At 28.8% G+C, this 23,418-nt stretch overlaps 2 protein-coding genes across 2 annotated transcripts in view; one reads left to right on the top strand and one right to left on the bottom strand.

Annotated features, from left to right (window-relative positions):
• The window catches only part of LOC132952283 (agrin-like), a 209,114-nt gene extending 197,072 nt beyond the window's left edge, over positions 1-12,042 (bottom strand). Inside the window, exon 1 of the mRNA XM_061024542.1 lies at positions 11,911-12,042. The gene's annotated coding sequence lies outside the window, so the exon portion shown is untranslated. The remainder of the gene's footprint in view (positions 1-11,910) is intronic.
• Positions 12,043-18,501: 6,459 nt separating this feature from the next.
• Positions 18,502-21,640, top strand: LOC132952841 (GTP-binding protein 10 homolog). Its single transcript, XM_061025301.1, has 7 exons — positions 18,502-18,646; positions 18,719-18,863; positions 19,840-20,004; positions 20,384-20,602; positions 20,660-20,898; positions 20,958-21,081; positions 21,148-21,640. The coding sequence occupies exons 1-7, from the start codon at positions 18,572-18,574 to the stop codon at positions 21,369-21,371; spliced, it is 1,191 nt and encodes a 396-aa protein (XP_060881284.1). The 5' UTR covers positions 18,502-18,571; the 3' UTR covers positions 21,372-21,640.
• Positions 21,641-23,418: the final 1,778 nt, after the last annotated feature.

The raw sequence follows: 23,418 nt of genomic DNA, 5'->3' as shown, positions 1-23,418 counted from the left end.
AGTTGAAACAACGTGTGTACGTGTCCGTGGTACAGAAAAATAAAAATAACATAATTTTTTCTTACTGCTTCAGACTTGTGGGTTTTTTTATAAATATATTTATGCTATACTAAATATATATATATATATGTTGCACATAATGTGTTTGAATACAACAATGACATGTTATATTGTGCGTGCCATATTATGTGTCTGTATATACAATATATATTATAATAGAATAAACCCAAGCTAATAGTAATTTTATCATTACAGTTTTATTCAAAATAAATTGAAAAATAAATATTTTAAATTCCGTAGAAAAAAATAATAGCAATTTATTTAACTAATAAATTTAACATTGGATAGACTATTGTTATCGAAAAATACTCGGGTAAAAATTGTTTGTAATGAAACAGTCTATGGAGGAGTCATAAGAAGAGTTTGGATGTTGTAAAGCTATGAAAAAATCCCTATATATCATTAAAAACTAAAAAAAGTTTTAAAATTGCACTAAAAATCGATTTGTTTTCCTATTGAAACCAGAAATAATACAATATTTATTCTGTTGTTAGCAATATAGTTTAGTTTTTACAAACAATTTTTTTATCAAGTAAAAAAGGTTATAATAAAAATAATTGTTTATGAACCAATGCATGATAATATTCCAACTCCACTGACAGTGAATATAAAAATAAATATCAAAATGTCAAGTATTTAGTGTAATATAACTCTTTACAATTATGTACCTACTAGAAATTTGAATACTGTAAATTAAAAACGTACATTCTTAAAAAAAAAGAATTCAGAAAAATATTAAAAATAATAAATTCATATAGGTATTATGTAATAAACTATGCATATTTTATTTATTAAAAATATATATCTACCTAGTTTAATTTATGTGCTAATTGAAGATGTATAATATGTTTTAATGAAAATAACAAAGCTTAAAAACCTTAAACCCAGAAGGATAATATTGATATTATTTATACCTTTTAAACTTATTGTAAGACTGAATACGGTGTTTGTTTGACTATTTTTTTTTATAGTATCCGTAATGTAGGACAGTACCTTTATAACATAATATACGGGCATACGGCTATACCTACAAATAATAAGTACAATGTATGATAATATGTTTTTCCTACGACTCTAATGTTTAGTGACTTCTATCTTTTTTAAAATAATTAAACTTTCTGCGAATAATAATAGTTTATTTTTAACAGGAAGTTACACATTCGAATCAGACATTTTTTATTAAAATCTTGCGATTAATATAATATTTTTTTTTAATAGGTACGGAACAGATCATATTATATAAATATTTAATGGTTGTTACGCAGTAATGAAATAAAAATAAAAATATAACAATAATTATTAAAAAACGTTATAATTTGTATAGAATTTAATAAAAAACGAAACAAAATATTTCAAATACATTAAAAATGAAGTAGGTATCACTATATAATAATATGTTAATAGTATATATATATATATATTATGTAAATTATGTAAATAAAATTAATTTTTATATTTATTGTTCATTCTATTGTAAGCAATAAGCATAAACTGAGTTCGCACACGTCATTGAATTTTTACACTCGAACTACCTGCATACTATGTCCTCTAAAACTCTAAAGTATATAGAATTCCATAAACAAGGGTGTATTCTAAGTATAAGGACTTAATATATTTTTAATTGTTTTATTATTTATTATAGAACTATTGCAAGTAGCAAGTATATTTCAACTAGTCTATAAATCAAAATACTTATGTGTAGTATGTATACCGTATATGATGTACTTTTATTTGTAATTATTTTCATCCAACATAATAATATATTTTGTTCATACTATATTACTATCAATTAGTTACTCATTAACTGTAAATTTATTATTCGTTTAATGAAATTGAAAATTTTCCCATTGCAGGTTTCAAATATAATACTATGATAGCGTATACATTATTTGTCAAAAGTTAAATTTACTATAAAAACACTTGCACATAATTTCCCGATGAGTTTGAAGCATTCCCGTACTGATAAATGATATTTAAATAAATAGACAAAATCATTTGAATTCTACATTATTAACGTAATAATAATCTATACCTGGTGATGCATTTTACGTACAACACTCACTATTTCAAAAACTATTAACATTTTTGAAAATATTTTTTTTTCATTACTTTCAATAGGTTACAAGACAACATTTTTCAAAACAAATATATTTTTTATTGTTAACATTTCATAAAATTTTACTTTATTGAATGACAACATACATTTTTAATTTCATATTCCTAAGCAGAATTTTAGCCGATTAGTTAATTAGTTATAACTTATAAGTATATTTAATGTTTAAACGAGAGGAGCCGTGGACCAACATTTTGCCGGGCACTCGGATCCGCTCATCTAAACTTTGAATAATAAAAGTTACAACTCATAAACTACTCCTCCTGCATAGTTCAATTTTTATATTTTCTTTGAAAAATATTCTACTTTGGAATAAGGAATTAAAAATATAATATGTTTTATTATCAAAGATATAAAAATTATAACGATAAAAATTTTAAAAATATAATTTGTTCGTAAATATTGTATTGTAATGTCTATAGTTTTTCTTGAAAGTAGTATATTAAAAAAAAAGAGTCATAGTAAAAAAAAAACATCCTGTACAAACACTACCTATAAGTTAATTAAAGTGATTTATTGATTTTATCATGCAAAAGTAAATCCTATAGGTATGAAAACCAAAATGTCAAATGACATTATTGCGCTTATCTATAAATTAATAAAGGTGGATAAGTGGATGTCGCTCTGCTGTACAGTAGGTTACAAGTGGGTCACTGTAATGGATGATGTTAAATTTGAATTCAATGATATAATATCATTGTACAAGAAAAACGATTCTGAGCGAAAACGGTCAGTCACCCTATGATATTACCAAATATATTTGATGATATTATTGTGAATAAAGTAATTTATATATAACCTATTTACGTGGAGCCTTGTTTTAAATTTTCAATCCTTAGCCATAAAAGTTAAAAATTTTATACATTTTTAACTACAAAATAATTAATAAATTATAAATTTGATAAATGTTGTCGAAATTTGAACTTTAAATGCTTATAAAAAAAAATTGTGCCTATGTATTTTTAATATTTTTCAATTGCTATTAGAACGATATATCAGGAGTCTTATATTCAATTTTCACGCTTTTTTACCCAACAAAAAAATTTTTTCTGATATTTATAGAAAAAAAAACTAAAAAAATTTAAAACTGACAATGTCCGTAAACAGTTTAGAAAGAGTCAAAATATTTTCAAAATGTTATGGTGTATAGAAAATGCTAATATAAACATTCAGTCAAAATGTCACGTCCCTACGGTCATTTATTTTAGAGTTACACCAAAAACCAAAATCGATTTTCTCGAAAACATATTTTGCGTAAAAATTCCCGTTTTTCCTTAATTTTTCTTTTGTTTTTCACGTCGCTTTTGAAAATTACTGGGAAATTTTTACTTTTGACCCCCCAAAGTACCAACTAGATTCACTTTCCTATCAGAAAAGTTACTGTTGAAGAAAATCCAAGCACTTTTGCTGTTCTAAAAAGTGATGACAGACGAAAAAATAAAAAAATTAAAAAAATAAAAAATAAAAAAAAAACACACATTATTGTAAAATCAATACATTCATCGCTTCGCTCAGAATCTAAAATCATGGTTATACTAAAAATGGAAAACGTTTTAATATTTTTTGTGAACATAATAAACGTATGTATTTTGAATTTCGTGGGTCTAAAGAAATATTGAACTATCAACAATGTACAATTATGTTTATTTGCTATTAATATAAGTTTTATAAGTTTTAACCATATGTTTTGCATTTATAAAATATATAAGTACCTCTACAAGATAAGTAATATATATAAAATAACTATTTTTTTTTTGTATCGTCAATTTCGATTAGGTGGAATAAACACAAACGACTAAGCAAATTAAGAATTAGGTTATCATTTTAAAATTTATAAAACTAGTTAAGGTTATACAAGTGTAGTACATTGAATATTATCAAGTCGATTACCAAGACCAGAATGAGACTATACCAAAATGGAACAAACGTTGCACATTCACATATTATAAAAGTGCTAATAAACATTTTACGTTTTACAACTTACAGTGACATTAAAAAAGTGTCATTATTATTATTTAAACATATAGGTACTCAGTACCTCTTAAGTACTTACCGGAAACCGAATGACGACCAGTCATATGCGGAGATTTCTTTTCAACGCGAATTACGAACAACCTGACAATAATTAAATCCGGTACCTTCGATACGTTTATACCGAGACGTCTCAATTTTCGATTTGACACGTCGTCGTGTTTCGTGTAAACAAAAATTTAAATGAATAATCGACGGGACGTATTTATCGAAGTGAAACCGACGAGCCAACACGGATATTATATAAATTAGTATACTTTACATATCTGTGGGAGGGAAAAAAATTGTGAAACGCAGGGAGCGTCGCGTCGCGTCATTTTTCCACGAAAACAGTATTTCGTGGAAGAGAAAAATAAAAGAACTCTGTTCCGATAAATACAATCTCCTGTTTTATTTTTAGCCGTTGTACCGGTTGAAAACGTTGCGTATCGACGTAGACGGTACCGAGTTTGGTCGTACTGAGTTTGCCGTCTCGCGCACTATACTAGAGTGCTACAACAATAGTTATAGCGTAGGCAGAGGGAATATTATAATGTAGCGAGTATTATACGAGCATGAACGTTTGCCGAATGACTGTATGACTCATCGGTCTGTAGTTATGTTTATTATTATTATCATTATTATTATGTTACGAGTAAAACGAGTTGGTTTGTTTGCACTGTCGAAAAAAAATTCAATTAATTTCATTTAAAACCCCCATCGGCCAAGAAAAATTGTCGTGTGTCTGTCAATCGTTGTGCTATCGGTATAAACTGTGTGGTGAATTATAGGTATTTGAACGAAATTACGATCTCGTTTTTATTTTATGAAGTTATAACTTATAATGTATAGGTCGATATAGGGTCATAATATATACATATAGTTTCAAATTTCCCTTTGTCTTATCTTTGTACACCTATAATAAATAATAATATTAGGTATTAATTTCAATTGAAAATGATGTTTTTTTAAATTTAATTCCAATATACAAATCTAATATTCTATCGGTTGCATTACTCTGAGAGAAGTTATTCACTTCGCCCGCGCGTACTCGCAGCACGCACTTTTTTTAAATGAATTCATATCGAATGAAAATAATTATACTAACCACCTATACTATAGGTAATACTAAAATAAAGACGAAATATGTTATTGTACCCTTAAACGTTGAAGCCGGGGGGTCTTAAACCGTTTTAGGTCGTAATGGGCCACATATTATTATTTGTGATAAAAACATATTATGTTAAATGATTAAAAATGTATTTAAAAAATAAAAATACATACTTAATTTGCTTAAAATGTGTTCTTGGGCCTCAAATAAATACAACACCGGCCGTGAGCGGAAGAGCCCTGCATTAAAGCATCATAGAAATACCAACACTTATAATAATAGTTAGACAATAGTATTTAAACTTTATTTTGCTATTCGAAAAATATAGAGTACTTACGAACACTTAGTTATTTTTTTCAGTTATATAATTTATTATACGAATATTTCATTGTAACTTGATACTTTTTACTTAATATACCACAAGAAAATATATATTATTATTATTTTCTTTTAAGTGTGGGGAGTATATTCAACTATGTGGTATCGTTTGGTAACTGTGGTAACCGTGATGTGGCAACTATTGCCATTAGCTGTTTGTTTTTGTGTGTAGGGGAAGAAATTGTAGGTTTGTAAACACGTGTGTTTTTGGTTTGGCAGATTTTTTAGTGGGCACCCGTAGGTATCTGCCATAACCGGGTGGGGGATGGCGGCACTTCTCTCTGGACACCGTGACTTGCCCGAAGAAAAATGCCACCCGCGGCCGGGTTCGAATCCGCGCCGGTGTGTGTCGCAGCCGTCGCCTTAATCCGCTCGGCCACTCCGTCCCCCAATATATATTATTTATCATGTCCATTGTTCATCAATAAAATATTATAATATAAGGTTTCAAGTATTTATGAAAAAGACCGCAATATAAAATGGCGATGAAATATTTATCAAACAAATAAGTGGATACTGCATGCTTACATATTATCCCTATAGTTTATACGTGTTCATTAAAATGGTTTTGTAAGTACTCTTGTTCTACAACATACTCAGTTATTTCGCGAGCAATCATTCATCGAATTATGGTTATTATTCACACGATATTCCCCAAGACATTGCCACCTATAGAATGCCAAGACTAATGGACCTCGTTTAATGATTGGACATTTCCAATTCCGAATAATTGTGTTAGTTAAAACCGCGAGGCGAATGAAAACAGACAAAACATTTCATGAAACTTGTTGAGTTGTTTCATTAGCGAACAGCCTCCAATTTTAACGATACAGCACTCAAAGTTGCCTAGAAAACCAGAAGAGACCTATCACAAATGTTTTCTAACATACATGGAAGAATTAAAATAATTTTGATAGCAAAAAATAGAATAATATTATCATTATATTCAGTGTTATCGAAGGGTAACGGCAAACATATCCGTTGTATAGGTATGACAATGTAATTTATTGATGTGAACGTTTTTTTTGTCTTATCAATTATCATACGAGTATAGTAAGTAGTAACTCCCCAGAATCCTTTGTGTCCTAAAGAAGCAGTTAATATCATCTTAACTATTTAGCTTTGGTGTTAAATATGCATTTACGGGTTCGTTATACCATATATGAGTGTATTCATGCATTACATAATATATTTTTTATAGAATAGTTTGTGTGTTCTACTTTTTGCTAAAGTGGAAATTATAAATAATAAATGTGTCTACATTTTTGATACTGCAGCTAGAGTTATTGGTTTTTAAATAATTTGTTTATTTTTTATGCAGTATACTCAGTGTTTTTTCTAATTATAAAGTTTCAAGTGTTTTTCGTAACATTTAAAATTAGGTACTCAATATCTTATATACACAAGTGTATGCATTTTATTTAACTAGGTTCAAATTATAAATACCTATTAAATGTATCGATAAAACTTTCATTTTTAAATTGCTTGAACAATAGATAATAAATTAGTACCTAGCCAATGTACTATACTACATCGTTACCAAATGTTTTAATCTTGTAAAAATAAATCAGTAATACAATAATAATCAGCAATTATATTGTTTAAACAATTTTAAATACAAAAATATGATAATTTAATTATAAAATAATATTGCTTACAAATAACTGTTGTAGTGGAAATCGATTATTCTTATTAATTCTATAAGGTGGCATTAAAATACTTTAATATTACAATGAGGTTTTTATTTATTTATTTAAGGCTTCGATATCTGATGTCATTAGTCTGTGACTGTTGGGAAATGTAAGGTTGGTTTTGGACACGTATGAGTATATGTGGCAAGGGTTTTTCACTAAAAACCCTGGTGGTCACCCATCCGAGAACTAGTGGCACCGGACAGTGCTTACTCTCAGATCATGATTCGTGACTTATTGCAACCACTGCGCTATGCTAAGCCACTACAATACGGTTTAGCTAGACCAATATATTTTTATAAAATAATTTAAGACTATAAATAATTATCCTTAGTCAGTGGCGTAATTATGGGGAGGATATGGGGATATATCCCCCCAGATCCTTTTTTTTAAATAACTTTTATAATATTCTTGTGAGCACTTGGCTATAAAATATTTTAAGATTTTAAAATAAAAATTAATGGACAATGGTTATCTATTATCACAGTTAAAAGTTGTAACTGATAAAAACTTACAACTTGTGATACAATTTTTAACTGCCTAAAACTTATCCTTCTTAACCTTCTTAGTGTAAACACAGAATAAATTAAAACTGTTACTATTGTTAGTATTTATTATTTTTGTAAATTACATAATAACCTAACCTGAGATTGTAATGCCTATAAAAACTCTAAAAATGCCCTGAATAAAATGCTTTTATATCATGCAGTATTTAATGCACTACATTTTTTTTTCTTTTTGATAATTTCGCTACAAATTTTTATATAAATTTGTTATGCCTAAATGATAATATACAATTTAAGGGATAGTAAAAAGTTTTACAGATAGAACTGATCATTTTGGACTTCTTTAATCTGGAAAAACAATTATTTCCATACATAATTATTCATTTTTTTTTATAGTGGTTTAGGTATATAAGTTTATTTACCATAACTAAAGGTTTTTCCAATTTATATAAAAATCATGTAAAAGCATGTAAAAACATTAAAATAAAATTTCAAAGTATATAAAAATTCATCAAAAATCCTAAGAATCCTCTAAAAATAAAAATAATAACGTTAAAATTTAAAATTGTTATTAATTGTTATTACGCTTGAATAGACTAATATATTTAAATATAATATTATTATGTATGAAAGTTAACGAACAAGGGGAATGTGGAGGGCATGGCCCACGATTATAAAAACTTATATTTTAACCAACATTTTAAAAAAAGTTATCTACTTTTAACAATTTCCTCTAAAAAAAGAAGGTTCTAATTTTAAAACCAGCAGTTTGTATTGCTGTAGGACACTCCTGATATGGTATAAAAATCTTAGTAATTAAAAATATGACCTTTAAGTATGCTTGACAATTCAAAAATTCAGAATTTTAATAAGTGCATTGTCAAACAAAAAAAAGGGGAGGCTGAAAATGTTTGGTAAATCACTCTGTATATTCACAAGTTAGGTATATTACTACATTGTTTTATAAACAAATTATACATTTGTCAACGATAAATTAATATTTGCAATATAATACTATATTTATTTTAAAAACGTTTAACATTATAGCCAGGTGCATTATTATTTATTTGTTTTCAGGAGTTTTGTACAACTATTTGAGATAATTTTTAGATACTTTAATATTTACCTAACAGATAATATTTTAATCAGAGACTCTTTCATTGAGTACACGTATTAAATTTGCTTGCATTATTTATATTTAATCACGCAACTAACTTCAACTTGTTGTAACCGTCACGATTAAAAATTAAAAAAACTAACAACAAATCTTAATAAGTCGACTTGCGTGCTCCGCATGGCAAATGCATAAATCGAGGCTACTAATTAACCTCAAAATGTACGTAGGTACATAAATTCCCAAACTTGCAGCAAGTTGCACTTTGATATTATACACAGTTTTTTCCCCCCTTTAATTACACTTGAAACGTTCCTATAGTCAACTATAAACTATTCATTCACACGCGTTCACATTAGCTAAATACTGGAGATACACAACGGTCCAAACAATAGGTACATTTAATGATTTATTATTGTCATTTGCCACCATATTTATTATTAAATAACCGCAAATTTAAATACATCTTAAAAATAAATCTCAACATAGAAAATTAACGTTTTGAATTATTTTTATTCGTTGGTAAAAATGTAAAACAAATTATATATTAAGATAATTTGATTAAAAACTATAGTCTATAATAGACTACCTATAATAATTGTATATAAGACTATAATCAAACCAACGTTTACAGTTTTTTTTTTTAAATTAGAACAATTTTATTCACTTTACTCTACACTTTTACAATGAAACTTTTAGATTTTGTATCTTTTTTACTTGACAATTAATTGTTTGGATATGATACAGAGAAGGGTGTTTTATATCTCATTAAAATATTACTTTTAAAGTGATAAATTGTGGGCTATCAAAAATAATGTCTTCCCTTTTAACCATTTAAAACAAACACAAAAAAAAGAAAGTTTTTAGTACTAATTTTTCAGTGTTAACGTTTATATGCCAAAATATTAATTTATTTTGTTAATATAAATACAATATTTTTATATAAAAAAAAATATATGCAACGCTATAAATCTTTAAAATTACTTCGTACCTCATAAACAATATTATAAACGTATTAAACTTGCTATGTATTATGAAATATTATATTTTAAAAATGCAAATACAAATTGTAAAATGAAAAAAAAATAGAAATTAAAAATGTTTACGACAAAGCTGCATATTATTGTATATTGTATATTGTATATTGTATTATTACATATTATTACATATTATTGAGTATACAATGTAAAAAGGTACGTAGGTACTTACAGCTGATATAGATATTACTGTATTTCAATAATCAAAAATTATATAAAAATAGAAAATGCAACAACATAAACAAACAAAATTTACTATTCTAGATAAAAAAAAAAATTCTCATCTATCTTTCAAGATATTTTCAATTATATTCCCTAACAATTGGACTTCTATTTCCAAGTTATGAAATATCGTGCATTTAAACTAAAAATCACGATAGGTATCTAAATTTCTAACACATTTTTACCTAACCAACTGATTTTTCTTACTAAAAATTGACATTAGGTTTTTTACCTTATGAGTAAGGTATCATACAAAAATAAATATCTTTAAATAAAATTATCTTAACTTCTTTCTTTCTTTCTACTCGATTTGAAATACAATTAAATACCGTGTACCTACATAATAATCAATTTTTTCAAAAATAATATGCAAAATCTAAAACATTTATCACCTTAATTAAAATTAACCAATTTATTTTTTTAAAACCCTTGCAAAGTAATTTTAAAAGCTTTAAACTTTAAAATACAATGAATGTAATGAAACTGTTTTTTGGTTAATATTTGATAACTACTTATGTTTTTCACAATATTTCGCATAATTTTTGGACAACTTCGTTCTATAAAATATTAGTTATCGATACTTGACAAGTCATAACACATCAAAATATTATGTCTTTAGAGTACTATTTAACTTTTAAGAAAACAACAACTTGTGTCTAATATTTTACAATATTATATTTTTTTTAAATGCCAATAAATTATAATCGTACCTAGGTAGTATCATTAAGCGGACTACGGACCTAGAGTATAGAGTCTAGACAGATGGTTCGTGTGAAAAACAACTGATTGTCGTAGAAAATCCAACCGCCTACGCCTTACGACGTACCTAAGACTATTATGTTCAATCGAGTAATATTATATAATATAATATTTCAATCCGATCGTATTACAATGGCGTACGCGGATAGTGATAAAACAACAATGTACGAACCGATCGTCGCGTAGGTTCAGGTTAACATTTATTTATTATTAATTTGTTGTTTTACTTCCATCAATACCGTTGACGGTGCACAGTAAGTAAGGAGTTGGTTAGGTTAGGTTAGGAATATAATATAATGTTATATTTAACAAATAATTAACATTATCTTCTCATTTGGGATTTATGTGGACCAGTGGCGTGACGAAGGACTTTATTTGAGGCACGTGCCTCAGCTTTAAGGGTGGTGGATATCCTGGAGACTATAGGAGCATTTCAAGTATAGTAAATAATTTATTAAGTACACTCTAAGACAGTAAGACTGAGCCAATCGTTCTGCAGAGTTACCATTTACGTAAATAAGTAATTATTTATATATAAGTATTTATAATTACTAATATAAATTATTGTGCCTCATAAGTTAATGAAGTTCGCCACGCCACTGATGTGAACTGAAAATAATACGGAAATCCAACCAAAAGAAAAATTTTACACAACAAACACATATTATCATTAATATTATACTATCTTTCGCGCATTGTCTTACGATTTTTTTATCGTTCACAACGTAAGTGAATTATAATAATATACGTCGGAACTATAAGTATTAATAATATATTATGCAGCAGCGGATAATATTATAATATTGTGCAGCAGGATTATTGTTACCTGCGTATAAAATGTTATGTAAAGATAATAAACACGGTAAGGGTGTAATTTGCGTAAGGCACATTGTGATATTATATACTTACCGCGGGGTGTCGTAGGTTAAGGAGCGATACGATCGAGGCACGTGGGTTGCATTTCGTCGGGTCGGCCGACGTGCGTGCATCTACCGGAGGTTATCGCGAACGACTGCCGACGGTGGTCACTGGTCGCGGCGTTGCGGCGTAACCACCGCAGGTGCGTCTTCTGGTGCGCGCATGTCCAACGTCCCTGTCCCGTCATCGTCGTCGTCCATGTGGAGACATAAACGCGACCAGAGACTAGAAAGAAAAGAAGTTAAACCCCCTGTTAATACGGGTGTAACTAAATACCAGCTATATTATTATAACGCCGTTGCGGTGAGTGCAAATTAGTTTATAATATTATTTAAAAGGTGAAAGTGTTGAGAAGGTATACCGCTTGCCAAGGCTTCGACAAGCGGCTTTTGATAGGGGCATCCACATTTAATTAACCGTCCCGGAAAACCAAAATATAAATTTTCCACTAATTTTTACAATTATGTATAGATAATATGATATAATAATATCACGCGCATAACAGTAGATTAATCATATTGTTATTTATTAAGAGGATGTAATGCTTACCTGCGGGGATGTAACATACTAATACGATTTGTATGTAGGTATAAGACGCATCGCGTCTTTTGTTAAGTAGCCAAGTAGGTATACATTCATTATATAAGACAATGCAATTTTGATTAATGATAACGCATTATCTGCTATAGAGTAATACCATTGATTAAACAGCATTGCTCATCGCCCCATTTTATCCTTTAAGAATTAAGTGCCTATGGTAATACCTATTATCAAAAAACATTGCATTTGCATCATCGACCTATTTATGAAGTCTATGATTCGCATACCTACCGCTATTATCTTAAATTGATCAGTGATTTTTTGGTTACAGTTGTACACATATGAGGAGCTTCGTATTAAATTTCTATGCCTTTGATATAAAAATGTAATTACCTACAAAATTTGCAAATTTTCATGATTTCGACGAATTTTATCAAAATTTATAACATAATGCCTACATTAATATTTTAATATATTATGTCTTTTAATATTTTAAACTGTACGTCTGTAACTATATTCTATTGTTGTCAGACATAAAAAAATACACATATTATTGGAAAATCAATAAGTTCAAAATCTTAAGTATAATCAAATTGTAATTATCGGTACCTAAGTATACACACTTTGTGTAAAAATAAGTAATATTTCAGTTGATAGTAAAATATTTTAAAATTAGGAATATTTACCTATATTGAGAAATATTGTTAGGTTTAAATGCAAAGTTCATCATTTAACAGATATAAAATAGTTAAACGTACAATTTAGCACAATCTTGGTCTTATATTTTGTGTATATCTAGAATACATAGATCTAAAGATGATAATAGATATTTTTAATACTACGATTTTATTCAAAAATTACAAAATCTAAAATAAAAGTATTTTTTACTTGAAATGGTATGTTATAAATAAAAAAAACATGTTTTATTATGTTATAACGCCTGTCTTATATAAAAATGAATAAAAATAATTAATTATTAACACTACAACCATTGAGACATTGAGTATATAATATAATATTATTTATTTATTTATCAAAAAACAAGAATACTGGGACCCACTGAGACTCTCGCCGCATATTGCTTAAGGAGTGTAATGCACCTCCCCCCTTTACAACATGGAAATTATATAAATGTTTTTATTATATTAATTAATTAACTATATAATATGTTATTATAATGATAACCCTCCCCCCTGCATATTAAATTCTTGTCTATAGAACTATGTAGATTGTATAGGTTAGGTACACAATTTGTTTTTAAAACAGAAAACAACTAGGTAGGTACATCAGAAATATGTTGTTTTGCATCAGTACGCGTGTATTTTTTTATTGAATTATATCAACGGTTTTTACTAAATTATTATCTATTAAGAATCATTGTAAATATCTAAAAAAACAAAAAGTTTAGTTTTAGTATAACACTTTATTTTGCTTAAAAATTCCGTTTTTTCTTAATTTTTTTTTTGTTTTTTCCCGGCGCTTTTGAATATTACTGGGAATAACTAAATTATATTCTCTTACGAAAAAAAATAGACTAGCTACAAACCTCACATTGTATTTTGTTTGCTGTCCAGGTGATATTCGCCGTAATGTTTATTATACGTTCGTCCGGTTACTAATAAAACACCAAATTTTCGTCATCTGTATAGTTTAGATTTAATACCAATGTCGTATGAAAATAATTATTTTAGTGTCCCTTTATAATATAACAGTAATTAATATTTCAATAATTATTATAATATTTTTTTTCTAAAAACGCGATTTTTAGTAATCTAAATGTGGAATGACAACAACCTACGGTATATCACAATGTGCATTCGGAAGACTTACCTTGACGTCCGACGGTAATATAATTATGACATTTTTAAAAAGTAATATACCTATTTAATTTTGAGAGGTATTAGGTTCATTGGTTCAATAACGATGTGAAGTTTTTAATATATTATTTAAATTTTTGTATCAAAAAAATTCAAAAATAAATAACTGTAGTGACTTGAGTTTTTAACCAAATATTTATTTATTGGATACTTTTAAAGAAAAATAATGATTACAGATAGTTACAAAAATATAATTCGTTGAGATTTGAAACTTTTCATCACTATGCATATTGTTATTTGTTTATTTATTTATTTTGTGTATGAACACAAACACAATTACATTTTCAATATATTTAGTATAGTTTTAAGATAATTATACCACAGACCTTTTATCACCATTATACATTTATACGTTACGGCTATATTGACTTAAATTAAGAGCTAGTTGTAATATTATAATTATATAATATACCTAGGTGATTTATTTATTTATATTTTGAAAAAAATATTTAGACCGATCACGAATATACGTATGGTAATACCTGGTAGTAATAACTAATATATAAAAATAAATTACAACAGGTGAATTTACCGATTTTTTTTTACGTTTTCAATTTGCGTACCTATCGGTTTCCTCCCCCGATGGGACCCACCTTGTCGTGGTGGGGGAGCTTGCGGGCTCAGGTATTCAATATCTGAGTCTCACTAAGAGGTCCTGAGCCAGCTCTTACTTTCACTAGTTGGGGCTGGCAAGGTTGAAGAGAGCCTTCTAGCTATTAGTAAATCTCTTCAAACCTCGCGGTAGGTTAAAACGCGTCCCAAAAATATGCAAAACACAAATCACAATACAAACGTTACAGGTGCAGGGTGTTCGGATAACCCAGGCCCGGCCGTTGGGAGCATGTGGTGCGCGTCCCAAAGGTCGAATCGATCAAACTGTAGCACCACAACGGGTAATGCGCAACTGAATACGGAAACTAGATTAAACGAAGGAGATAAAACGATAACGGATTTGTTTACAATCGGACCATTGGCAGCTGAAATAACGCGGTCGCCGGACAAACTGTTCGAAGAGATAAGCCAGCTGGTCATGGTACGGTACAAGTACTTAGTGCCAATTCGCGACAGATCGTCTGCGGCACGTGACTCAGACGATGATTCTTCGGACTCGGACGAAGATGAATGCCGGCACCGGTCGTCGGATGTGCGTCTACCGGAAAAGCAAAAAGCAGAAATAGTCGAAGTAAGCACGCGCTATTATTTTCGCGTGGTAAGAGATTCAGCACCGAGGTCAGCATCGCGCTTGTGGTCAGCGTTCGATGAGCGAATGAACAGGTCATTTAGTTCAGAATCGCAGTCTGAGCTACTGTGGTCATTGGACTTGGAGCAGCCGTGGCCATCAGACAGAGAGCTGTCCTCGGACTCGGAATCAAAGTCAGCATCGGTCCTAAGTCCGAAGCTAAAGTCAGCATCCCATTCGGAGTTAAATTGGTCAATAGAAGATGAGAAATTTTGGCCATCAAGCATAATGCATGCGTGGTGGCCATCGGACTCTGAGCTTTGGTCAGCATCGCACTCGGAGCTAAAGTGGTCAACAGACGATGAAGAAGTGCTACCAACAAACGTAATGCAGATGTATCCATCGGACTCTGAGCTTTGGTCATCATCGCACTCGGGGGTAAAGTGGTCAACAGACGATGAACAATTTCTGCCATCAAACTTAAAGCAAACGCAGCCATCGAAGTCGGGACTTTGTTCAGAATCAAACTCGGAGCATAAGTGCGCAACGGACGATAAACAACTGCAGCCATCAAACTCAAAACAAATGCGGCTATCAAAGTCGGGACTTAGTTCAGAATCAAACTCAGAGCTTAAGTGCGCAACGGAAGATAAACAAGTGCAGCCATCAACCGTAAAGCAGACGTGGCTAACAGACTCAGCGCTAAGGTTGGTATTGCACTCGGAGCTAATGTGGTCAACGAGCAAAGAGCAACTGGGCAAAACAGACTTAGACCAGATGTGGCTGTCAGACTCGGACCTAAGGACGGCATCGTACTCGGATCTAATTGGGTCAACGGGATCAATGAATACAGATGAATTGGGACCTTCAGACTTAAAGCAGAAGTGGCCGACAGTCTCGGAGCTAAGGTCGGTGTCGCTCTCGGAGCCATTGATGTCATCGGACGATGAGCAAATCTTTTCATTTGATGAAGAGCAAATCTTGCTGTTTGATAAAGAGCAAATGGTATCATTGCACGACGAGGAAGAGATAAGCTTGGTAAGTATCAATGAGGCAAACGAAGATGCGACAGTGGCTGAACCGCCTCCACCTAAACGTAGGTCGTTCCTGTCGGCGCTGATGAGGCGAGTCCTGAGTTCCTGTAGAAAGCTGATTTGCTGCGGTGTCTGCGGTCGCAACTGTAAACGATAACTGGCACCGGAAAAAATCACATTCAAAGATATTGAATTCTATATTAGTAGGTTTACAAAATTCTTGTTGGTATTGACTTTACACAATCTTGTTATGAAAATGACAATACGCATATTCAATACTGCTAGATTAGTTTTATTGTTGATAATGATACTGTTTATTTTTTTATAATTAGTTAATTACCGAGTATTTATAATTAATAACTGATTTTTTTTTTATGAATTTAATCGAGCCTTTCCATAGTTACTTCTATATTTTAAAAATTATAACAACTATATTGTACAATGTTCAAAATATTTACATTTTTTTTTATATAATTAATTTACTTGTTTATTCTTATATTTAAACTTATTAAAAAAAAAATGTCAATATTCAATTTTGATGTTATTTATTCATAAGGTAATAAGAATATATCATCGTAAAAATGTTGTGTAGGTAAATGAATGAATATTGAATCTTATTCTAGGTAATTTTTATATGATCAATGTAAAAATATTTACATAATAATATAATACTAATATTATAATATTTATTTTAAGTAAATTTATATCTTATATATATAAAAATCTCGTGTCACGTGTTTGGCCGGGATCAACTCCGAAACTACTGGACTGATCTTGATGAAATTTTTACACTGTGTGTATATTGGTCCAACTTGGGGATTCCATATTTCCATATCGTGATTTTCTGTTTTTGTCTAACACACGCGTGACATAGGATTTTTGACGGATTCTTTACCAAACATATCAATTGATCTAATGAAGTGATGAGAATTCTGAAAACAGATTTGAATTCGTCGTCAAGTCAAGTTGGGTTTGTTCGGAGTTCCAAAAATCAGTATGAATGGCTGATTGGTATATCTTAACTATGTTTAACTAAAACCATGATTTGTTTTGTAATCTTCGATTTTTGATATTGAGGTATTAGAATTTAGAAACCATACAACTCTACCTTTGTTTGAATAGATAATTCACGAGATTATTTCTGCCATTATTATCTCTAATGGCTAATGACTATAATTAATAATTTTTGAAATAAGGTAAGTTCCAAAATTGCGAAATTAATATTAATTATTTTAATAACTTGTTTTAATATTTCTGATATAATATAATTAATATTGAATAGAACAATCTCAATAATAATAATAACTGTTATTTATTCATCCTGAATCTTTGAATTATATCTGAAAAATAAATATGTATGCTTACTAAAATCCCTCAAGATTTAGAATATATTTTAGATGGACAATAGAATAAAATACAGTATTTCGGTTACCACCGCGATTAAAGATATAATATATAATATATATTATTATATTAATAGTAGGTATTAATATTATTATATTATATCTTTAATCGTGGTTACCACAAAGGCTTTAGACACAGATATCTATACTATCTAGTACTATATAGATATCTGTGGCTTTAGATAATAGCCGTGATTTGTGGTTATCACTTTATCAAAAGTGATAAGAGGCAAATGTACAGGAGCTATCAGATAGCTACAATCTAGTATTTAGTACGTGCGGCGTGCGGCGTTATTTACTTTTCTATGCACGAAAGTACATAACTGAAGTCACACTCACACAACACTTTATAGTTTCTACTTCAGTACTTCACAGACATGACTACATAATATTATTTCTCAAGCAGTCAAGCCGAACTGCCGAACACGCTGAAACGCTCAAATACTACCTATAATAGCTATATTAATTTCTTATTATAATTAAATAATTTATAACTTCGACAGTGATAATTACCATCATCTCGTAAAAAAAAAAACAGTAAACTAATGCTTAGCTGTATACACATCCGATAAGTACCAACTATGTATACTACATTGTAAATATTATACAATTTCCACAATGTTTTGTTTTCACAAAAATTTGTTATTACAAACAATTGTTCGTCAATATAGTTCGTCGAAAAAAGATGCGAAGGTAAAATAATTGAGCAATAAGTGTTTACTTTTATTCATATTATTATTAATATTATGGTTATTTTTGTTGCAGCCCATACGAAATTATTTAAAACAAAACTCTAAATTTTTGGATTCGTTGAGAATACATGTGAAAGCTGGAACTGGTGGTTTTGGTTTTCCCCGGTATGGTGGCGAGGGTGGTAAAGGAGGTGATGTCTGCTTTATAGCTACAGAAGGTACCTATCTATTGAAATATAGGTATATTTTATATATTATATTATAATATCAACATAGTTTAATCTTGGTAATTTAAGGGGATTCGATACTGTAATTTTCTGTTTTTCTAACATACGCTCGACATAGGATTTTAGATGGGCTCTTTGCCAAACATATCAATTGATTTAATAAAGCGGTAAGAATACTAAAAACATATTTGAATTTGTCGTCAAGACTACTTAACATCAACTTTTCCACATTTTTGATTTTAACTTCTCCAAAAGTTGAAATACAAAAATTTTAAATACTCTTTTTTTATATGAAAATTTTAGGAATTTGGGTTATAATATCAAAAATGCGGGAAAGTCGATTTCAAGTAGATTAGACGACAAATTCAAATCTGTTTTCAGAATTCTTATCGCTTCATTAGATCAACTAGTATTATGTTTGGCAAAAACATGTCTAAAATACTATGTCGCGCGTGTGTTAGACAAAAACAGAAAATCACGGTATCGAATCCCCTTAACAGAAGTATTGTGTATAACCAATACTCGATATGATACTAAGTTTAATTTATTTATTTTTTAATTATTCAATTAATTGCGTCAACATAATTTGTGTTTTTACAATGTTACAAAATAAAAATGTTATAAACAATACATAAAGAAACATCTTCTTTATTAGTGTGGTTTGTCTTCTAGGAAGATATCTTGAGGTAAATGTGTTGATTTTGGTTTAGAGATTTTTCCCTGAAGAGGGTTAATTATTTAATGTTACAATGTTAAATATACATTATAATTCATGATTGTTATACTTTATTATTATTGTGGCTATAATTTTAACGATTTAGTAATTAGTAGGTATTACAAAATATGATACCTAACAAAATTTTTTTAAATCTAAAAATCAAATATCAAGATATGTTTAATAAAGGTTTATTTGTTGTTCTGATTGGCTTATATATTATTATCTGTTAAACATATTTTAAATTTGTAGGTATGACACTGAAGGATTTCCTGAAAAAATATCCACTAAAAAAATTATGTGCAGAAATGGGTGGTAATAGTCATTCTAGACGTATTCTTGGTCAAATTGGCGAAGACAAAAAAGTAAATGTACCTACTGGCATCACTGTTTATGATGATAAAAATGTGTTAATTGGTAAGCAATAATTATTTTTTAACTGTTTAATTTTCATATTATAATTTATGTTGTTCTTTTTGTTAGAATAAAAATATGTATTTTACTTATACATATAATTTTTATTTTGATAAACTGTTAATTTATTAGATAATTAAAATAAATGTAAATTTATTTCAAGCTACTATGATCGCTATATACTTCCTATTATAGTTTGATCTAATATATCTTGTACACTTGTATGTTTAGAAAATTGTTTTAACATTATTTTTGACAAACTAAAAAATTAGATTTTTGTCAATTGTCATTAAAATAAGTTTAATATTACTACTTAACTATTTTTATATAATTAATAATTATTTAAAATAATTCTTTCACGTATACTGTCTTTATTGTATAGGCGAATTAAACGAACCAGATTCTGAATTAATAGTTGGTAAAGGTGGAGTTGGAGGCAACAAAACAAATGGATATTGTGGTTTAAAAGGGGAAAGCAAATCTATTAAACTTGAACTTAAATTAATTGCTGATATTGGTCTTGTTGGTTTTCCAAATGCTGGAAAATCTACATTGCTGAAAGCTATTTCTAATGCTAAACCTAAAATTGCTTCTTATCCATGTGAGTAAAATATTTTTAAAAAAAATTAAATATATTAATTATTTTATTTATTTACAGTTACAACCATAAGACCCAATATTGGTGTTATGACTTACGACGACTTGCGACAAATATCAATGGCAGACTTACCAGGACTTATAGAAGGAGCTCATTGTAATATTGGAATGGGACATAGATTTCTAAGACATGTAGAGAGGACAAAATTACTTCTCCTTGTTGTTGATATCAACGGTTTTCAATTAAATCCCAAGCATAAGTTTCGGTCATGTTTGGATACAGTAGTTTTACTAAATAAAGTTTGTATTTTAATTGTATTGTAATAAAATAATCAATTAAATAATTATTTTCTTTACAGGAACTTGAGTTATATAAAGAAGAACTACTAGATAAACCGGCTATGTTAATAATTAACAAAATGGACACGGAAGGTGCTAATGAGAAATATTTAGAGATCAAAAATCAATTAGAACATTTAGATGGTAGGTTACTTGTCTTTTTTCAATATTGTAGTATTAAAAGTATTAATGTACAATTACTTTTTTCAGATGCAATTATGTCATATTCTGATGAAATAAAACCATCTAAAGCTATTAAGTTTGATAAAATTTTAAAGATATCAGCTAAAGATCAACCAGATGATGTTCAACGAGTAAAATCAACGGTTCGTGAACTCTTAGATATCAATGAAGAATTAAACAATAATATAGAATACAAATCTTTACAAAATATCAAAGACCAACTAAGGGAACGTGGTCCTGTGCTGATCTAAATTAATGTACATTTACTTTATACTTTACTTTTGATACCAGAATATGTTTAATTATTATTATTATTATTCTTTTTTTTTTTGTTCCTGGTTAAGATTTTACGAAAATAATTCAATGTTTTATTAAATTGTTGGTTCATAATATTGTTTAAAACACGTTATGTTAAATTTTTGGGAAGTGGTAAAAAACTGGAAAAACACCGGAATAATGAAGTCACGGACACATCCAACATCCATAATTAACTTTATGGTGTTTAATATGCATTGAAAACATAATTCCTGTCCATAAAATCAATGGAATATTGACTAAAAATAAATTGTCTGGATTTAAAACATTAGGTAAATAATTAACAGAACTAAGTACATAGTATAATTATTTAATATTTTGAATTTAAAATTTAAAGTGAGACAAAAAATATTTTAGTTATTGAAAATTGCATATTAAACTTAAGATCTAATCCCTAACATTAAGTATTCAAAATATTAGAGTACATCAACATCATATCTATAAAATCTTATATTATTAAGAGGACACCACATCTGCATGTGTTGTCTCTGTCTTACAAACACATAATATACCAAATTTACGCTCAAAAATTCAAGTTTTATGCTATTAGCTTAAAAATTAGGGTGAATCGAACTATTATGAAACTTGATGGTGAGATCATTATCTGTGTTTTATTGGAAATTGTTTTATGATAATTCATTTTTTATGGGAGTTATGAGCATTTTTAATTTACATTTATTATACACGCATAACTCACTTAAAAACTGAATTATCATAAAAACACAGATAATGTTATTTCCAACAAGTTTCAGAATAGGTCGATTCACTGTAATTTTTAAGCTAACAGAATAAAACTTGAATTTCTGAGCGTAAATTTGGTATGTTAGGCGTTTTTAAGATGGAAACAAATCATGCGAGTGTGGTGTCCTATTAATGCATTCACCATTTACTTATACCCACATTGACTTCATATAAAGCTTCATGATAAATGAATTCCGAGTATAAGTTAAACAGGAGTGGTGATGGGATGCATCCCTATCTCACCATTAATTTTATTGGAATATCTTCAGACATTTCTGCTTCCACACGAATAGCTGATTCCAGTATAAGGGCCAATTTCACCAAATATGTTTTAATCCAATATGCTGTGTCCACGGACTAAGATATAATGGACTGGGATCGGCAAGGTGGGCGAGTGCTGGGAACGACCCGTCATTATCTTTGAGATTTGAAAAGACTGATAATTTCACATGTTTTATTATACAATATTCCATCATATATTCCCACATAATTCCTTTGTTGGCTAAATTTAATTGTAGTTATCTTATATCTTATAAGGTATAATATGTATAAGTTAATAGTCATAGTGTCGTACAACTTTTAATTGCTGAGGGTGATTAACAAACATTAACAAAACAGATCAAGTACTATGAAATTGTTATATTACTGTAAAAAACAACTCGATACACAATATCATGGTTCACTCTGATATAATAAACTCAAAAACTTAATCTAAAGTTTCAACGGTTGAGAGTTTTTGAGTTACAACAGAAAAACAATTGATTTTGACAATAGCTGGTTTTGTGTAAAAATTACCTTTTTTCTTAGTTTTCTTTTTTTTGTTTTTTTATGAGTAATCACAATGTTATTGAAAACTACTGTGAATTTTTCAATTTTGAGTTTTGACCCAAAAAGGACCATTTAAACTAAATCATTAAATACGAAAAACTATTCTGAGAGAAGACAGTCGGTCAGCCTATAATAATAATATTACTAAGTACTATGTAGGTTATTATATGATATTATTGCGATTAAAGTAATTAATTTTAGTATTAAGCATTAGTCTACTACAGTAGGTTAAATTCATTTTTGCCAAAAAAAATACACTTAAAAATGTGTATAAAATATAATAATCTGCTCCAAGTTTCATATGCACACAAATAATATTTTTAAATTACGCAACAGAATAGCTAAAATCATTATTATTGGTTTTAACACAGAATACATTTATTCTGTAATTTTGTCCAAATTTGAATTTAAAAT

The sequence above is a fragment of the Metopolophium dirhodum genome, chromosome 9 (assembly GCF_019925205.1).
Source record: "Metopolophium dirhodum isolate CAU chromosome 9, ASM1992520v1, whole genome shotgun sequence".
NCBI lineage: Eukaryota > Metazoa > Arthropoda > Insecta > Hemiptera > Aphididae > Metopolophium > Metopolophium dirhodum.
This window is presented reverse-complemented; position numbering and strand designations above follow the sequence as displayed.

Excerpts from the sequence above, each read along its gene's own strand:
- LOC132952841 (XM_061025301.1), top strand. The coding sequence starts at position 18,572 with ATGTTTTGTTTTCACAAAAATTTGTTATTACAAACAATTGTTCGTCAA. Across the intron at positions 18,647-18,718 it reads CGTCGAAAAAAGATGCGAAG|CCCATACGAAATTATTTAAA; the intron begins GTAAAATAATTG and ends TTTTTGTTGCAG. Across the intron at positions 20,603-20,659 it reads TAAAATTGCTTCTTATCCAT|TTACAACCATAAGACCCAAT; the intron begins GTGAGTAAAATA and ends ATTTATTTACAG.